We start from the raw sequence: 16,994 nt of genomic DNA on the forward strand, positions 1-16,994 counted from the left end.
TTCCCCGGGTGTGTGTGGGGTGAGGGCCCGTGTTCCCCGGGTGTGTGTGGGGTGAGGGCCCGTGTTCCCCGGGTGTGTGTGGGGTGAGGGCCCGTGTTCCCCGGGTGTGTGTGGGGTGAGGGCCCGTGTTCCCCGGGTGTGTGTGGGGTGAGGGCCCGTGTTCCCCGGGTGTGTGTGGGGTGAGGGCCCGTGTTCCCCGGGTGTGTGTGGGGTGAGGGCCCGTGTTCCCCGGGTGTGTGTGGGGTGAGGGCCCGTGTTCCCCGGGTGTGTGTGGGGTGAGGGCCCGTGTTCCCCGGGTGTGTGTGGGGTGAGGGCCCGTGTTCCCCGGGTGTGTGTGGGGTGAGGGCCCGTGTTCCCCGGGTGTGTGTGGGGTGAGGGCCCGTGTTCCCCGGGTGTGTGTGGGGTGAGGGCCCGTGTTCCCTGGGTGTGTGGGGGGTGAGGGCCCGTGTTCCCCGGGTGTGTGTGGGGTGAGGGCCCGTGTTCCCTGGGTGTGTGTGTGGTTGGTGGGGGCCCGTGTTCCCCGGGTGTGTGTGGCTGGTGAGGGCCCGTGTTCCCTGGGTGTGTGTGGGGTGAGGGCCCGTGTTCCCTGGGTGTGTGGCTGGTGAGGGCCCGTGTTCCCCGGGTGTGTGTGTGGCTGTTGAGGGCCCGTGTTCCCTGGGTGTGTGTGTGGTTGGTGGGGGCCCGTGTTCCCCGGGTGTGTGTGTGGCTGGTGAGGGCCCGTGTTCCCCGGGTGTGTGTGTGGCTGCTGAGGACCCGTGTTCCCCGGGTGTGTGTGGCTGGTGAGGGCCCGTGTTCCCCGGGTGTGTGTGTGGCTGGTGAGGGCCCGTGTTCCCCGGGTGTGTGTGTGGCTGGTGAGGGCCCGTGTACCCCGGGTGTGTGTGTGGCTGGTGAGGGCCCGTGTTCCCCGGGTGTGTGTGTGGCTGCTGAGGACCCGTGTTCCCCGGGTGTGTGTGGCTGGTGAGGGCCCGTGTTCCCCGGGTGTGTGTGTGGCTGGTGAGGACCCGTGTTCCCCGGGTGTGTGTGGCTGGTGAGGGCCCGTGTTCCCCGGGTGTGTGTGTGGCTGGTGAGGGCCCGTGTTCCCCGGGTGTGTGTGTGGCTGGTGAGGGCCCGTGTTCCCCGGGTGTGTGTGGCTGGTGAGGGCCCGTGTTCCCCGGGTGACAGGTCTGCCGCGGTGTAGGGAATAATAGGGGGGGGGGGAGGGGTATTGGGGAGGTGGGAAATTTTGTAATAAATCAGGGACGAGGAAAGATCCCGACAATAAATGACATTCTTCCATAAAGAGGAGTTGGGAATGAATGGTTGTGCAGGACAATTGGAGTCAATTGCCTACTTGACAATAATGCAACGACTCTGCAGTATCATACATTGACAACTGGGAACGCTTCTCTGGACACAATTAAATATATGTTAAGGTTGGGGTTGACTGGGTTTGTTTGCTTTGGCCTGTCGTTAGAATCTGTGTCATATATGGTTGTTTGGGGTTAAGCAGTTAACAAGTAGTCATGGAAATGGTTTGACGACAAGTTGTAAATGTGAGTTGTTCTCTGGTAAGTGAATAAGAAATGTTGGGATTAAAAAATAAGAAAACTTAGAAAGTTAACTTTGAAACTTGGACTTCTGAGAGATGTTTGTGATAAGAGATGGACTCTTCTATGAACATAACAACACCGTAGAGACGGCAGCCTTAGACAACCATCGCCTTAGAATGGTTCCATTATGTCTTGTGGTTGGGAGATGAATAGGTAATTATACTCAGATGAATACTAGTATAAACCTGACTTAACACGAGTCAGTAAAACGGCCTTGATCAAGTAATGCAATTTATAATACCAGGCCTACCGTGGCGCGGGCTGGGGCCAGGCTGCCAATGGAAGAAAAGTCTTAAAGTTTAACGCCTAGGGATAGTTAGCCTTCCACAGGATATTCATATATTCATTAACAGGATAACATATTCAATAGTTAACAATTTATTTAACAAAATCTTCTCCCTCAAAACAATTGGTTTTGCCTCTTGATATTTACATTAATATCCAATACTCCCGTTTGATAAAAGTAAAGATTTACAACCACAATATTCTAGGCAAACCCCACTAATATTTCTCCTCGTGTTGTTCCTGCTGTGGCCCCGTGGAGAGTCCCCCTTCCGCAGTTGTGTACAACCTTGACCCGCATCACTAAAGCTTTTACCACTCCTACGGTTCTAAAACGCCTTTTCCTTGAGCACTTTTCTTCTCACTCCCGCTCCGTTTCTGTCTTCACCGATGGGTCTAAGTCTGCGGACGGTGTTGGCTACTCTGTTATTTTTCCTGATCGCACTTATATGTGTCGCTTGCCTCCGGAGACTAGCATCTTCACAGCGGAACTTTATGCTATTCTCTATGCTGTTCGTATCCTGCTTTCTTGTTGTCAGGCTTCCTTTGTAGTTGTTGTTGACTCTCGTAGTGCCCTCATGGCTCTCGGGTCCTTTAATCCGGTTCATCCAGTAGTTGTCGAGATCCAGCATTGGCTGTTTCTTGTTCACAGTAAATTTAAGTCGGTTGAGTTTTGCTGGGTTCCCAGCCATATTGGTGTCTCTTAATGAGCATGCGGATGCTGCCGCCAGGGAAGCTGTCCACTCTTGTCCCATCTCTCGTAAAGGTATTCCTTATTCCGACTTTTACCCGGTTATCCATTCCTCCATCCTTACCCGTTGGCAGGCATTTTGGTCGTCTGTTACTGGTAACAAACTGCGTACTCTTAAAAGTTGTGTGTCCTCATGGCCGTCCTCCTACCACCGTAACCGGCGATGGGAAACGGCTCTAGTGAGGTTGCGTATTGGCCATACTCGCTTAACCCACGGTCGCTTGATGGAGCGCCGCCCTGCTCCTTATTGTCTAAATTGCATTGGCCCTCTTACGGTCATGGATATCCTTGTTGAATGTCCTGACTTCCAGGACGAGCGTGTCTCTTGCTTTCCGACCGTTCCTCGCGGTCACTTGTCCCTTGATAGAATTCTTGGTGACTCGGATACTTTTGATATCGTTCGCCTTATGCGTTTCTGTTCTCGTATTGGCATCCTTGGTGATATTTAGCGCCCTCTGATTATCCCGCACATTTGATGGTGCTACATAGCCTTCCCAGTTTGGTGCCTTCTTTTGATAATTACTAGGTAAACCCCAACTTTGATGGAAGCAGTGGTAAACTCCGGTAAACTGGAGTTACATGAGGAGGAGAGATTGATAATTTGAGAGACTGTCAATATCTCCACTATGAAGTGTTTCGGGGAAGAACCCCAGTGAGGTGTAGTAGAGTAGCGGTGAAGGCAGCGTCCGTGTTGTGATGGACGGTGGTGAAGGCAGCCGCCGTGTTGTGTTGGACGGTGGTGAAGGCAGCGTCCGTGCTGTGTTGGACGGTGGTGAAGGCAGCGTCCGTGTTGTGTTGGACGGTGGTGAAGGCAGCGTCCGTGTTGTGTTGGACGGTGGTGAAGGCAGCGTCCGTGCTGTGTTGGACGGTGGTGAAGGCAGCGTCCGTGTTGTGTTGGACGGTGGTGAAGGCAGCGTCCGTGCTGTGTTGGACGGTGGTGAAGGCAGTGTCCGTGTTGTGTTGGACGGTGGTGAAGGCAGCGTCCGTGTTGTGTTGGACGGTGGTGAAGGCAGCGTCCGTGTTGTGTTGGTAGGTGGTGAAGGCAGCGTCCGTGTTGTGCTGGACGGTGGTGAAGGCAGCGTCCGTGTTGTGTTGGACGGTGGTGAAGGCAGCGCCCGTGTTGTGCTGGACGGTGGTGAAGGCAGCGTCCGTGTTGTGCTGGACGGTGGTGAAGGCAGCGTCCGTGTTGTGTTGGACGGTGGTGAAGGCAGCGTCCGTGTTGTGTTGGACGGTGGTGAAGGCAGCGTCCGTGTTGTGTTGGACGGTGGTGAAGGCAGCGTCCGTGTTGTGTTGGACGGTGGTGAAGGCAGCGTCCGTGTTGTGTTGGACGGTGGTGAAGGCAGCGTCCGTGTTGTGTTGGACGGTGGTGAAGGCAGCGTCCGTGTTGTGTTGGACGGTGGTGAAGGCAGCGTCCGTGTTGTGTTGGACGGTGGTGAAGGCAGCGTCCGTGTTGTGTTGGACGGTGGTGAAGGCAGCGTCCGTGTTGTGTTGGACGGTGGTGAAGGCAGCGTCCGTGTTGTGTTGGACGGTGGTGAAGGCAGCGTCCGTGTTGTGCTGGACGGTGGTGAAGGCAGCGTCCGTGTTGTGCTGGACGGTGGTGAAGGCAGCGTCCGTGTTGTGCCGGACGGTGGTGAAGGCAGCGTCCGTGTTGTGCTGGACGGTGGTGAAGGCAGCGTCCGTGTTGTGTTGGACGGTGGTGAAGGCAGCGTCCGTGTTGTGTTGGACGGTGGTGAAGGCAGCGTCCGTGTTGTGTTGGACGGTGGTGAAGGCAGCGTCCGTGTTGTGTTGGACGGTGGTGAAGGCAGCGTCCGTGTTGTGTTGGACGGTGGTGAAGGCAGCGTCCGTGTTGTGTTGGACGGCGGTGAAGGCAGCGTCCGTTTTGTGTTGGACTATGGTGAAGGCAGCGTCCGTGTTGTGTTGGACGGTGGTGAAGGCAGCGTCCGTGTTGTGTTGGACGGTGGTGAAGGCAGCGTCCGTGTTGTGTTGGACGGTGGTGAAGGCAGCGTCCGTTTTGTGTTGGACGGTGGTGAAGGCAGCGTCCGTGTTGTGCCGGACTAGTATTGTCCAGTTTTCTACCCAATAGACTTGGGTTTAAACCTTCTGGGGTAGGATCCCGTGGTTCAGTAAGCTGTCATGTCTCTCACTGGCTCACGGCAAGAAATAACAAACTACTTTTTAACGCCCGTAATTGGCGGAAACTAACGACTGCTTTTCCACTCCCAAGTTAAAATCTCGGAAATTAACCGGTGTTTTGACTCGTCTCTGTGATTGACAGGAATATAATTTCGCGTTACGCCGTAGCAGGGAGCGTAAATACGTTCCTGTCAACTTACGTTACAATATTTGTGTTTCAATAGGACTTAAAACCTATTGAATCAATGGTGATAGTGATTATCAGGAGAAAGCGCCAAGCCAATACGACTGTATAGCACTTGGAAAGGGTCAGGATAAGGATTTGGGATGGGACGGGGGAATGGAATGATGCCCAATCACTTGGACGGTCGGGGATTGAACGCCGACCTGCATGAAGCGAGACCGTAGCCCTACCCTTCAGCCCAAGTCGTTGGACAAAGTGTAAAACTAAATTTTATCTTTTATTTTTGTTAGGTTCGGTTAGGACAGGTTAGGTTACGATAGGGTAAAATAGGATAGGCCTGGATAGGTCAGATCAGTCAGGGTTCGGTTACGTTGGGTTGGTTTAGGGTTGGTTGGGTTTGTTATAAGAGTAGTGATGACGTAAATGGGTACATACTTTTCTTAGGCCTTAGAGACTACTCGTATGAGAACGAAATCCGTATGTATCATAACACTATGTATTATATCACTGTATGTATCATAGCACTGTATATATCATAGCACTGTGTGCATCATAGCACTGTATGTATTATAGCACTATGTATCATAGCAATATATGTATTATAGCAATGTATCATAGCACTGTATGTATTATAGCAATGTATCATAGCACTGTATGTATTATAGCAATGTATCATAGCACTGTATGTATTATAGCAATGTAAGTATCATACCACTATGTATTATAGCACTATGTATTATATCACTATATATTATAGCACTGTATCATAGCACTGTGTCTCTTACAGTTTCTGCCTAGCTTGTCTGTGATTTTTGAAGTTCCGACAATGAATAAATCTCTGAAAGATTAATATTTGAGTTTATATCAATTGTCTGTGTCTTGTATGTGGTGAAGAATGTCCCGGTCAGTGGAGCAGTTGTTTAATTTAAAGGTTTGAGTGACGGTAAATAAAACGCAATATTTATACGTGTCAATTTTTTTACTTAAATATATATTTATGTTAATAGTCGGGTATTTAAAGACACTTTGATGATGATATAATGTATTGTAGGCCTAGCCTACAAGAGAAGCTGTGTATCTTCATTATTTTTCTTAGTTTCTAAATATGTTTATGAAAATTTTGAAAATACTAATATAAATAAATGTTTATTAGTCTGTTGGTCAAATGAGAATACTTGAGGCCGTTCCCGCACTTGCTTACTGTCAATATTGGCTTATTTAATAAGTGCATATGTGACATACTAATTGATTGTAAATATTTTAGTTTACCTTGAAAAGCTTCATAGAAAACACCGATCTCACCTAACCTACTTAATATGATAAGATAAGAATCTTATTGCTTCTTATTTACAATTATTACTTAACTTATGAAGCTGTGGGACATGTTTCAGAAAGTGCGTCTCTTGAGACCCTGCGCCGCCCTCGGCAATTGTTGTATATACTGAAAGAGTTGCTTGGTGGAGAGTGAATAATTTTGTACACATCTCTGATTTGGCAAAGGGGGAACTTGCATCACGTGGAATTACTAAATTTAACAAACTAAATCTGAATTCGAGTTACATAAAGCTAAACAGTATTGTGTGACTTTATTATACTTCTGGGATTACCAAGTTTTTAATTAATGTTTTTTATTTATATATATACAAGAGTTGTTACAATCTTGTACAGCCACCAGCACGCTTAGCGTTTCGGGCAGGTCCTTAATCCTGTGTTCCCTGGAGTACGACCCTGCCAAATCGTTTAACAACCAGGTACCCATTTACTGCTGGGTGAACAGAGGCTACAGTTAAAGATTGACGCCCAGTCAATCCTCCCCGGCCAGGATACGAACCCAGGGCAAAGCGCTCATCTGAATTTAGTAGTCTGTGAATCGTATTGTCCTCCCTGTGCTTGCTTAATAGTGTTAGTGAAGAGGCTGAAATCTTCGAGGATTGTTGTCAGGTCAAGCGAGGTCCTTTACAGAGATGTGGTCCTCATTTCTGACCCGACCCCCCCCCCCCCCTCCCAATCTGTCGCGGTGATACTCTCGTGTAATTATCGCCACTCCTCCAGCTCTTCTCCCGTCACACACACACCGAAACTACGACGTTAGTACAACGTTCGAACAAGTTTTAACACCTAACCAGTTATAACAACCAATATAACAAGTTGTAACTACGTTCTAATACGTCATAAACACGTTAAGCCAAGATGTAACAACTTTATTACAAGTTGCCACAAGCGGAAAATAGAGACAGTTTCGGCTTGTGTTTCCAGGGCTGTTCTTTCCATGTGAATGTTAAGAGGACATCGCCTGCAGGCAAGTCTTACCAAGTCTTACGGTAATCATGAGTCTTCCTGGTCAGTTTCCGATTCTAAAACTCCTGGCTATAACGGCATTGAAGGAGCGCGATCAACATGCAAAACAGTACCCAATCTTCTCCCAGAGGCTTTGGAAGAAATGGCTTATTGCCAGCTGGAGACGATCCTCCCAGTGTGTAGATCCTGTGGGAGCCAGACTGGTGGGCGTCACCACCACGTGGGAGGAGCATGGACTCTTGACTCAGGGAGGGAGAGTCCAGTAAGAGAGACAAGAGCAGACGAGAGAGCGAGCCCCAGCAGTACTAATCATACTCTCACCATCTGCGTGGTGAAGCCAGTCTTGTGTTGCTACCCCAATCCCTTCTACGACATCCTGTTGTCCTAATTCTGATCTTTGTTGAATTCGGTTTATTCAGTACACCGCCGAGGGCCAACAATACGACCGGCCTGGGCTGGAATCTCCCAATTAAACTCGACTGGGGACGCAAAGGCAACAGTGATTCCAGTGAAGGGTCCTGGGGTCAGATTCACAAAAGCAGTTACGCAAGCACTTACGAACCTGTACATCTTTTCTCAATCTTTGGCGGCTTTGTTTACAATTGTTAAACAGTTAATGAGCTCCGAAGCACCAGGAGGCTGTTTATAACAATAACAACAGTTGATTGGCAAGTTTTCATGCTTGTAAACTGTTTAATAAATGTAACCAAAAGCCGTCAAAGATTGAGGAAAGATGGACACGTTCGTAAGTACTTGCGTAAGTACTTTCGTGAATCTGGCCCCTGAGCACTTAAAATATTACGAACCTGTGACTTCATATGCCATAAAGCGAGTTCTAGTTACACACACACACACACACACACACACACACACACACACACACACACACACACACACACACACACACACACACACACACACACACACACTTACAACTAATGAATTACGTGAAAAATGGCGGGGTTTAATACAGGGACCCACACTCGCACACATTCAAACGCACATGTGATCGCACCCAAAGAGATGTGGTGATGTTGGGGGGTTAAATTTTTAAATTTTGCCCCGAGGGGCGAGTTTATTGGGCAGCGCCACTCATCTTGTGAGTGGATACACCGCCATAGCAGAATGTACAACACTCCCCAATAGGAAGAAAACCCGCTGGGTTGTTCATCCTGTCACTTGTACCCAGACCGCCTTGACCACTATCTACGTGAATGTTGGGTGGTTGACGCTGGGAAGCGCTGCTCGGGGCGGGAGGAGGAATGTGATAGTCCTCTGCTTGGTACTTGGGGATTTGCAGCAGACCTCTTACAGATGGGACCATAATTTGCATTTCTGAGACCTTGTGAGGATTGGGGACATCTCCGGGGAAGCGTATTTACAAGTTGGCTGTGTCCGGGAGAGATGGGGGAGTCTCACAGTAGATATGGGGGAGTCTCACAGTAGATATGGGGGGAGTGTCACAGTAGATATGGGGGAGTCTCACAGTAGATATGGGGGGGAGTGTCATAGTAGATATGGAGGAGTCTCACAGTAGATATGGTGGAGTGTCACAGTAGATATGGTGGAGTGTCACAGTAGATATGGTGGAGTGTCACAGTAGATATGGTGGAGTGTCACAGTAGATATGGTGGAGTGTCACAGTAGATATGGTGGAGTGTCACAGTAGATATGGTGGAGTCTCACAGTAGATATGGGGGGAGTGTTACAGTAGATATGGGGGAGTGTCACAGTAGATATGGGGGAGTGTCACAGTAGATATGGGGGAGTCTCACAGTAGATATGGGGGAGTGTCACAGTAGATATGGGGGAGTCTCTCAGTAGATATGGTGGAGTCTCACAGTAGATATGGGGGGAGTGTTACAGTAGATATGGGGGAGTGTCACAGTAGATATGGTGGAGTCTCACAGTAGATATGGTGGAGTCTCACAGTAGATATGGTGGAGTCTCACAGTAGATATGGTGGAGTCTCACAGTAGATATGGGGGGAGTGTCACAGTAGATATGGGGGAGTGTCACAGTAGATATGGGGGAGTGTCACAGTAGATATGGGGGAGTCTCACAGTAGATATGGGGGGGAGTGTCACAGTAGATATGGAGGAGTCTCACAGTTGATATGGGGGAGTCTCACAGTAGATATGGTGGAGTGTCACAGTAGATATGGTGGAGTGTCACAGTAGATATGGGGGAGTGTCACAGTAGATATGGGGGGAGTGTCACAGTAGATATGGTGGAGTGTCACAGTAGATATGGTGGAGTGTCACAGTAGATATGGTGGAGTGTCACAGTAGATATGGTGGAGTGTCACAGTAGATATGGGGGGAGTGTCACAGTAGATATGGGGGGAGTGTCACAGTAGATATGGGGGGAGTGTCACAGTAGATATGGGGGGAGTGTCACAGTAGATATGGGGGGAGTGTCACAGTAGATATGGGGGGAGTGTCACAGTAGATATGGGGGGAGTGTCACAGTAGATATGGGGAGAGTGTCACAGTAGATATGGGGGGAGTGTCACAGTAGATATGGGGGGAGTGTCACAGTAGATATGGGGGGAGTGTCACAGTAGATATGGGGGGAGTGTCACAGTAGATATGGGGGGAGTGTCACAGTAGATATGGGGGGAGTGTCACAGTAGATATGGGGGGAGTGTCACAGTAGATATGGGGGGAGTGTCACAGTAGATATGGGGGGAGTGTCACAGTAGATATGGGGGAGTCTCACAGTAGATATGGGGGAGTCTCACAGTAGATATGGGGGAGTGTCACAGTAGATATGGGGGAGTGTCACAGTAGATATGGTGGAGTCACAGTAGATATGGTGGAGAGTCACAGTAGATATGGTGGAGAGTCACAGTAGATATGGTGGAGAGTCACAGTAGATATGGTGGAGAGTCACAGTAGATATGGTGGAGAGTCACAGTAGATATGGTGGAGAGTCACAGTAGATATGGTGGAGAGTCACAGTAGATATGGTGGAGAGTCACAGTAGATATGGTGGAGAGTCACAGTAGATATGGTGGAGAGTCACAGTAGATATGGTGGAGAGTCACAGTAGATATGGTGGAGAGTCACAGTAGATATGGGGGGAGTGTCACAGTAGATATGGGGCAGTCACAGTAGATATGGGGGAGTGTCACAGTAGATATGGGGGTGTGTCACAGTAGATATGGTGGTGTGTCACAGTAGATATGGTGGTGTGTCACAGTAGATATGGTGGTGTGTCACAGTAGATATGGTGGTGTGTCACAGTAGATATGGTGGTGTGTCACAGTAGATATGGTGGTGTGTCACAGTAGATATGGTGGTGTGTCACAGTAGATATGGGGGGAGTGTCACAGTAGATATGGGGGGAGTGTCACAGTAGATATGGGGGGAGTGTCACAGTAGATATGGGGGGAGTGTCACAGTAGATATGGGGGGAGTGTCACAGTAGATATGGGGGAGTGTCACAGTAGATATGGGGGGAGTGTCACAGTAGATATGGGGGGAGTGTCACAGTAGATATGGTGGAGTGTCACAGTAGATATGGTGGAGTGTCACAGTAGATATGGTGGAGTGTCACAGTAGATATGGTGGAGAGTCACAGTAGATATGGGGGGAGTGTCACAGTAGATATGGTGGAGTGTCACAGTAGATATGGTGGAGTGTCACAGTAGATATGGTGGAGTGTCACAGTAGATATGGTGGAGAGTCACAGTAGATATGGTGGAGTGTCACAGTAGATATGGGGGGAGTGTCACAGTAGATATTGTGGAGTGTCACAGTAGATATGATTGAGTCACAGTAGATATGGTGGAGTGTCACAGTAGATATGGTGGAGTGTCACAGTAGATATGGTGGAGTGTCACAGTAGATATGGTGGATTCACAGTAGATATGGGGGAGTGTCACAGTAGATATGGGGGAGTGTCACAGTAGATATGGAGGGAGTGTCACAGTAGATATGGTGGAGTGTCACAGTAGATATGGGGGGAGTGTCACAGTAGATATGGTGGAGTGTCACAGTAGATATGGTGGAGTGTCACAGTAGATATGGTGGAGTGTCACAGTAGATATGGTGGAGTGTCACAGTAGATATGGTGGAGTGTCACAGTAGATATGGTGGAGTGTCACAGTAGATATGGTGGAGTGTCACAGTAGATATGGTGGTGTCACAGTAGATATGGTGGATTCACAGTAGATATGGGGGAGTGTCACAGTAGATATGGGGGAGTGTCACAGTAGATATGGAGGGAGTGTCACAGTAGATATGGTGGAGTGTCACAGTAGATATGGGGGGAGTGTCACAGTAGATATGGGGGAGTGTCACAGTAGATATGGTGGAGTGTCACAGTAGATATGGTGGAGTGTCACAGTAGATATGGTGGAGTGTCACAGTAGATATGGTGGAGTGTCACAGTAGATATGGTGGAAGGGAATTTTCAGCGGAACGCCCCAAGCCATTACGACTATATAGCACTGGGAAGGGGTCAGGATAAGGATTTGGGATGGGTGGAAAGGAATGGTGCCCAACCACTTGGACGGTCGGGGATTGAACGCCGACCTGCATGAAGCGAGACCGTCACCTTACCGTCCAGCCCAAGTGGTTAGGCCAAAGATATGGGGGAGTGTCTCAGTAGATATATATATATATATATATATATATATATATATATATATATATATATATATATATATATATATATATATATAATGAACCTAGTAGCCAGAACGCACTTCTCAGCCTACTATGCAAGGCCCGATTTGCCTAATAAGCCAAGTTTTCATGATTTAATATATTTTCTCTATTTTTTTTCTTATGAAATGATAAAGCTACCCATTTCATTATGTATGAGGTCAATTTTTTTTTATTGGAGTTAATATTAACGTAGATATATGACCGAACCTAACCAACCCTACCTAACCTAACCTAACCTATCTTTATAGGTTAGGTTGGGTAGCCGAAAAACAATTATTTCATGAAAACTTGGCTTATTAGGCAAATCGGGCTTTGCATAGTAGGCTGAGAAGTGCGTTCTGGCTACTAGGTACGACATTATATATATATATATATATATATATATATATATATATATATATATATATATATATATATATATATATATATATAATATATTGTGACGGTAAAGCGTTGGTGTTCGGCTGTTTCAAAAGCTAGGGGCAGGGCCTCGTCACATAAAGAAAAAAAAAAGAGAAAAGCTGGAACTTTCGACTGTGGTAAGGTAATGGGAAGACACACAAGTAAATTTAACAATGAGATTTGAATTACGTTAGAAAAACAAGACATGAATAAAATTGAGTATAAAATATAACAGACAAGTCAACAAACAAAATAATAAGAATAATCACTGGCAAATGAAAAGTTACGTTAAGACAAGTGAGTAATAGCAAAGTAAATGATGATAGTGCCGGAATATTGGCTTCGAGCTGCCACCTCCCTTAGTACACGTAAGCCAAGGCTTAGTCTACCAATGAGACGTGTCAACTGCAAGGAGCACTGAGATATTCTGCCTTCTCTGGGCCGCTGTAGCCCAGACATCAACTTGTGGCGGAGGGTGGTGGGGCAGGTGCGACTGGGCACCAGCCAAACAGCGACAGGCAGGCGATGGACAAGCAGTTTGCCGGTTAATGGTGGCGGAGGCGAGCAGGTGCGCCGGTGGGCTGGATACGTTTTGCTCTCTGGGCAAAACGTTTTGGAGATACTTGCTGGATATATCTTCTATATTATCTGTTGATGTGACGTACTTTGGAGGAAAGAGCAGGCTCAATCTCTCTTGAAAGAGATTATCGTCACAATAAATATATATATATATATATATATATATATATATATATATATATATAGATATATATATATATATATATATATATATATATATAAACATAAACATATAACAAATGTGGGTGAAGATAGCGAGAGAGCGGCCAACAAGACCTCACAGGTAGAGATATTGTAGAAGAGACTTCTGTGCTTGCTTGCCCAAAGAAGAAATGTAAGAGTTATCTCAGGGAATTAATACGTATAAATTCATCAAGAAATTCCATGTTTTAAGTCGTGAGCTGGTTCCCTTACCTGCCATGTCTGCCCGGCTGCACACCACCTTCGTGATAGCTTTAAACATTTTAGTGCCACTCTAAGGAGAAAGGTTCAACTGCTTTATAAGGACGATTGTCAGGTGTATATAGTCGCACTTTGCATCAATTAATGTGACTTGAATGTATGTTCTACAATGGTACAGGAAAACTTAACATGGTTTTCGAAAGCATTCATCTCTTTCACCCAAAATTAAGGAAACACACGGCATATATTCATCCCATATTGGTAATGGGTAATATTCCTGTATATACTCTGGTGAAAAAAAGCTTCCTATAATGGTATTTACATTAAAAGTGACTTCTTAATGTGAAGTCAAATTTTTGTTATCGTTATTTATATATCGGGAAGCTTTGCCGTAGTGTGGGTGGCTTGGGACACGAGGCTGGTGGATCATGTGGGACACGAATCCAGTTTAATATAGTCCCACCTATGCCTCTGTCTCTCCCAGATTGCATTGGATTCCGTAGGTCTGAGTCGTGTCAATAGGTCGCGGACAATGGGTATGAGTAATTAGTAGGTATACCCCAGTACCTGGAGCGCCGGGGGTGTGAGACCCGTGTATGGGGCCAGGGAGGGGGCCCCAGCGGGCCCTGTCTGCAACATGGCCCCTTCCAATTAGTGGGGGAGATTGTGGGCCACCTGCTGGCGCCGCCTCCCTGTCTCCTGGTTGTTGCTACTGCTGCAGTGTTGACGCCTGTGTGTGTGTGTGTGTGTGTGTGTGTGTGTGTGTGTGTGTGTGTGTGTGTGTGTGCGTCTCTCTCTCTCTCCCTCTCCCTCCCTCCCTCCCCCTCCCTCCCCCTCCCTCTCTCCCCCTCTCCCTCCTCTCTCTCCAGCCCACACTCCCCTACTCCCCCTCCCCCCGAGGTGTTCAAGAACATAAAATTGGAGATATAATTTGTTCTTGTGTTATATTTACATGTCTAGTGTTCCATCATGTCAGTAACATCAACACTCATTTCCTTTTCAGGTGAGCGGGTGTCTTGGCTGAATTGCTGACCAGTTGCAAGGTGGGTTGTAATTTGCTGATATTCCTCAGCAGGTGGGTTGTAACCTGGGGATATTCCTCAGCAAGTGGGTTGTAACCTGGGAATATTCCTCAGCAGGTGGGTTGTAACCTGGGGATATTCCTCAGCCGGTGGGTTGTAACCTGGGTATATTCCTCAGCAGGTGGGTTGTAACCTGGGTATATTCCTCAGCAGGTGGGTTGTAACCTGGGGATATTCCTCAGCCGGTGGGTTGTAACCTGGGGAATATTCCTCAGCAGGTAGGTTGTAACCTGGGAATATTCCTCAGCAGGTGGGTTGTAACCTGGGAATATTCCTCAGCAGGTGGGTTGTAACCTGGGGTATATTCCTCAGCAGGTGGGTTGCAACCTGGGTATATTCCTCAGCAGGTGGGTTGTAACCTGGGAATATTCCTCAGCAGGTGGGTTGTAACCTGGGTATATTCCTCAGCAGGTGGGTTGTAACCTGGGGATATTCCTCAGCCGGTGGGTTGTAACCTGGGGGATATTCCTCAGCCGGTGGGTTGTAACCTGGGGAATATTCCTCAGCAGGTAGGTTGTAACCTGGGAATATTCCTCAGCAGGTGGATTGTAACCTGGGAATATTCCTCAGCAGGTGGGTTGTAACCTGGGGTATATTCCTCAGCAGGTGGGTTGTAACCTGGGTATATTCCTCAGCAGGTGGGTTGTAACCTGGGGATATTCCTCAGCCGGTGGGTTGTAACCTGGGGAATATTCCTCAGCAGGTAGGTTGTAACCTGGGAATATTCCTCAGCAGGTGGGTTGTAACCTGGGAATATTCCTCAGCAGGTGGGTTGTAACCTGGGAATATTCCTCAGCAGGTGGGTTGTAACCTGGGAATATTCCTCAGCAGGTGAGTTGTAACCTGGGGATATTCCTCAGCAGGTGAGTTGTAACCTGGGGATATTCCTCAGCAGGTGGGTTGTAACCTGGGAATATTCCTCAGCAGGTGGGTTGTAGCCTGGGAATATTCCTCAGCAGGTGAGTTGTAACCTGGGAATATTCCTCAGCAGGTGAGTTGTAACCTGGGGATATTCCTCAGCAGGTGGGTTGTAACCTGGGAATATTCCTCAGCAGGTGGGTTGTAACCTGGGAATATTCCTCAGCAGGTGGGTTGTAACCTGGGAATATTCCTCAGCAGGTGGGTTGTAACCTGGGAATATTCTTCAGCAGGTGGGTTGTAACCTGGGAATATTCTTCAGCAGGTGGGTTGTAACCTGGGAATATTCCTCAGCAGGTGGGTTGTAACCTGGGAATATTCCTCAGCAGGTGGGTTGTAACCTGGGAATATTCCTCAGCAGGTGGGTTGTAACCTGGGAATATTCCTCAGCAGGTGGGTTGTAACCTGGGAATATTCCTCAGCAGGTGGGTTGTAACCTGGGAATATTCCTCAGCAGGTGGGTTGTAACCTGGGAATATTCCTCAGCAGGTGGGTTGTAACCTGGGAATATTCCTCAGCAGGTGGGTTGTAACCTGGGAATATTCCTCAGCAGGTGAGTTGTAACCTGGGAATATTCCTCAGCAGGTGAGTTGTAACCTGGGAATATTCCTCAGCAGGTGAGTTGTAACCTGGGAATATTCCTCAGCAGGTGAGTTGTAACCTGGGAATATTCCTCAGCAGGTGAGTTGTAACCTGGGAATATTCCTCAGCAGGTGAGTTGTAACCTGGGAATATTCCTCAGCAGGCGGGTTGTAACCTGGGAATATTCCTCAGCAGGCGAGTTGTAACCTGGGTATATTCCTCAGCAGGCGAGTTGTAACCTGGGGAATATTCCTCAGCAGGCGAGTTGTAACCTGGGGAATATTCCTCAGCAGGTGAGTTGTAACCTGGGAATATTCCTCAGCAGGTGGGTTGTAACCTGGGAATATTCCTCAGCAGGTGAGTTGTAACCTGGGAATATTCCTCAGCAGGTGGGTTGTAACCTGAGGAACATATCAGTAGGACCAGGTTCTTGTGTCAGGTGAGACTAAATACTGAATTTCCTGATGTAGTCAGGACGGAGTCGACGATTGGCCATCAGGAGAGAGTGAACTTTGACTTCACTCTTTGACTTTGTGGGTTCCCCCTTCTCTCTCTGTCTCTCTTTGTCTCTGTCTCTCTTTGTCTCTGTCTCTCTTTGTCTCTGTCTCTCTTTGTCTCTCTCTGTCTCTCTTTGTCTCTCTCTGTCTCTCTCTCTCTCTGTCTCTCTCTCTCTCTGTCTCTCTCTCTCTCTCTCTCTCTATCTGTCTCTCTCTCTCTCTGTCTCTCTCTCTCTCTCTGTCTCTCTCTCTCTCTCTGTCTCTCTCTGTCTCTCTCTCTCTCTCTGTCTCTCTCTGTCTCTCTCTCTCTCTCTGTCTCTCTCTGTCTCTCTCTCTCTCTCTCTCTCTCTCTCTCTCTCTCTCTCTCTCTCTCTCTCTCTCTCTCTCACACACACACACACTCACACACACACACCATACATACATACATACATACATACATACATAGAGAGGGAGAGAGAGATAACCCTAGTTATATATATAACCAACCCTGAGGACAGCACATTCCTAGGAGCTGCTCTTGGAGGGGACGACATCGACGAGGTCCTTGGTAAGAAGATCACTGACCTGAAGATGATGGGTGAGAGGATTAAAGACGTTGATGCTCATGATGCACTTT

At 47.9% G+C, this 16,994-nt stretch overlaps 1 protein-coding gene across 1 annotated transcript; it reads right to left on the bottom strand.

Moving 5' to 3' along the window:
- Window positions 1-3,246: 3,246 nt before the first annotated feature.
- Window positions 3,247-16,984, bottom strand: LOC138355235 (perilipin-4-like). The gene is made up of 3 exons (XM_069310096.1): window positions 16,943-16,984; window positions 13,309-13,369; window positions 3,247-4,694 (listed from the first exon to the last, which is right to left on the bottom strand). Exons 1-3 carry the CDS (start codon window positions 16,982-16,984, stop codon window positions 3,247-3,249), a joined length of 1,551 nt encoding a protein of 516 aa, XP_069166197.1.
- Between the last annotated feature and the right edge of the window lie 10 nt (window positions 16,985-16,994).

The sequence above is a fragment of the Procambarus clarkii genome, chromosome 66 (genome assembly GCF_040958095.1).
Source record: "Procambarus clarkii isolate CNS0578487 chromosome 66, FALCON_Pclarkii_2.0, whole genome shotgun sequence".
Lineage (NCBI taxonomy): Eukaryota > Metazoa > Arthropoda > Malacostraca > Decapoda > Cambaridae > Procambarus > Procambarus clarkii.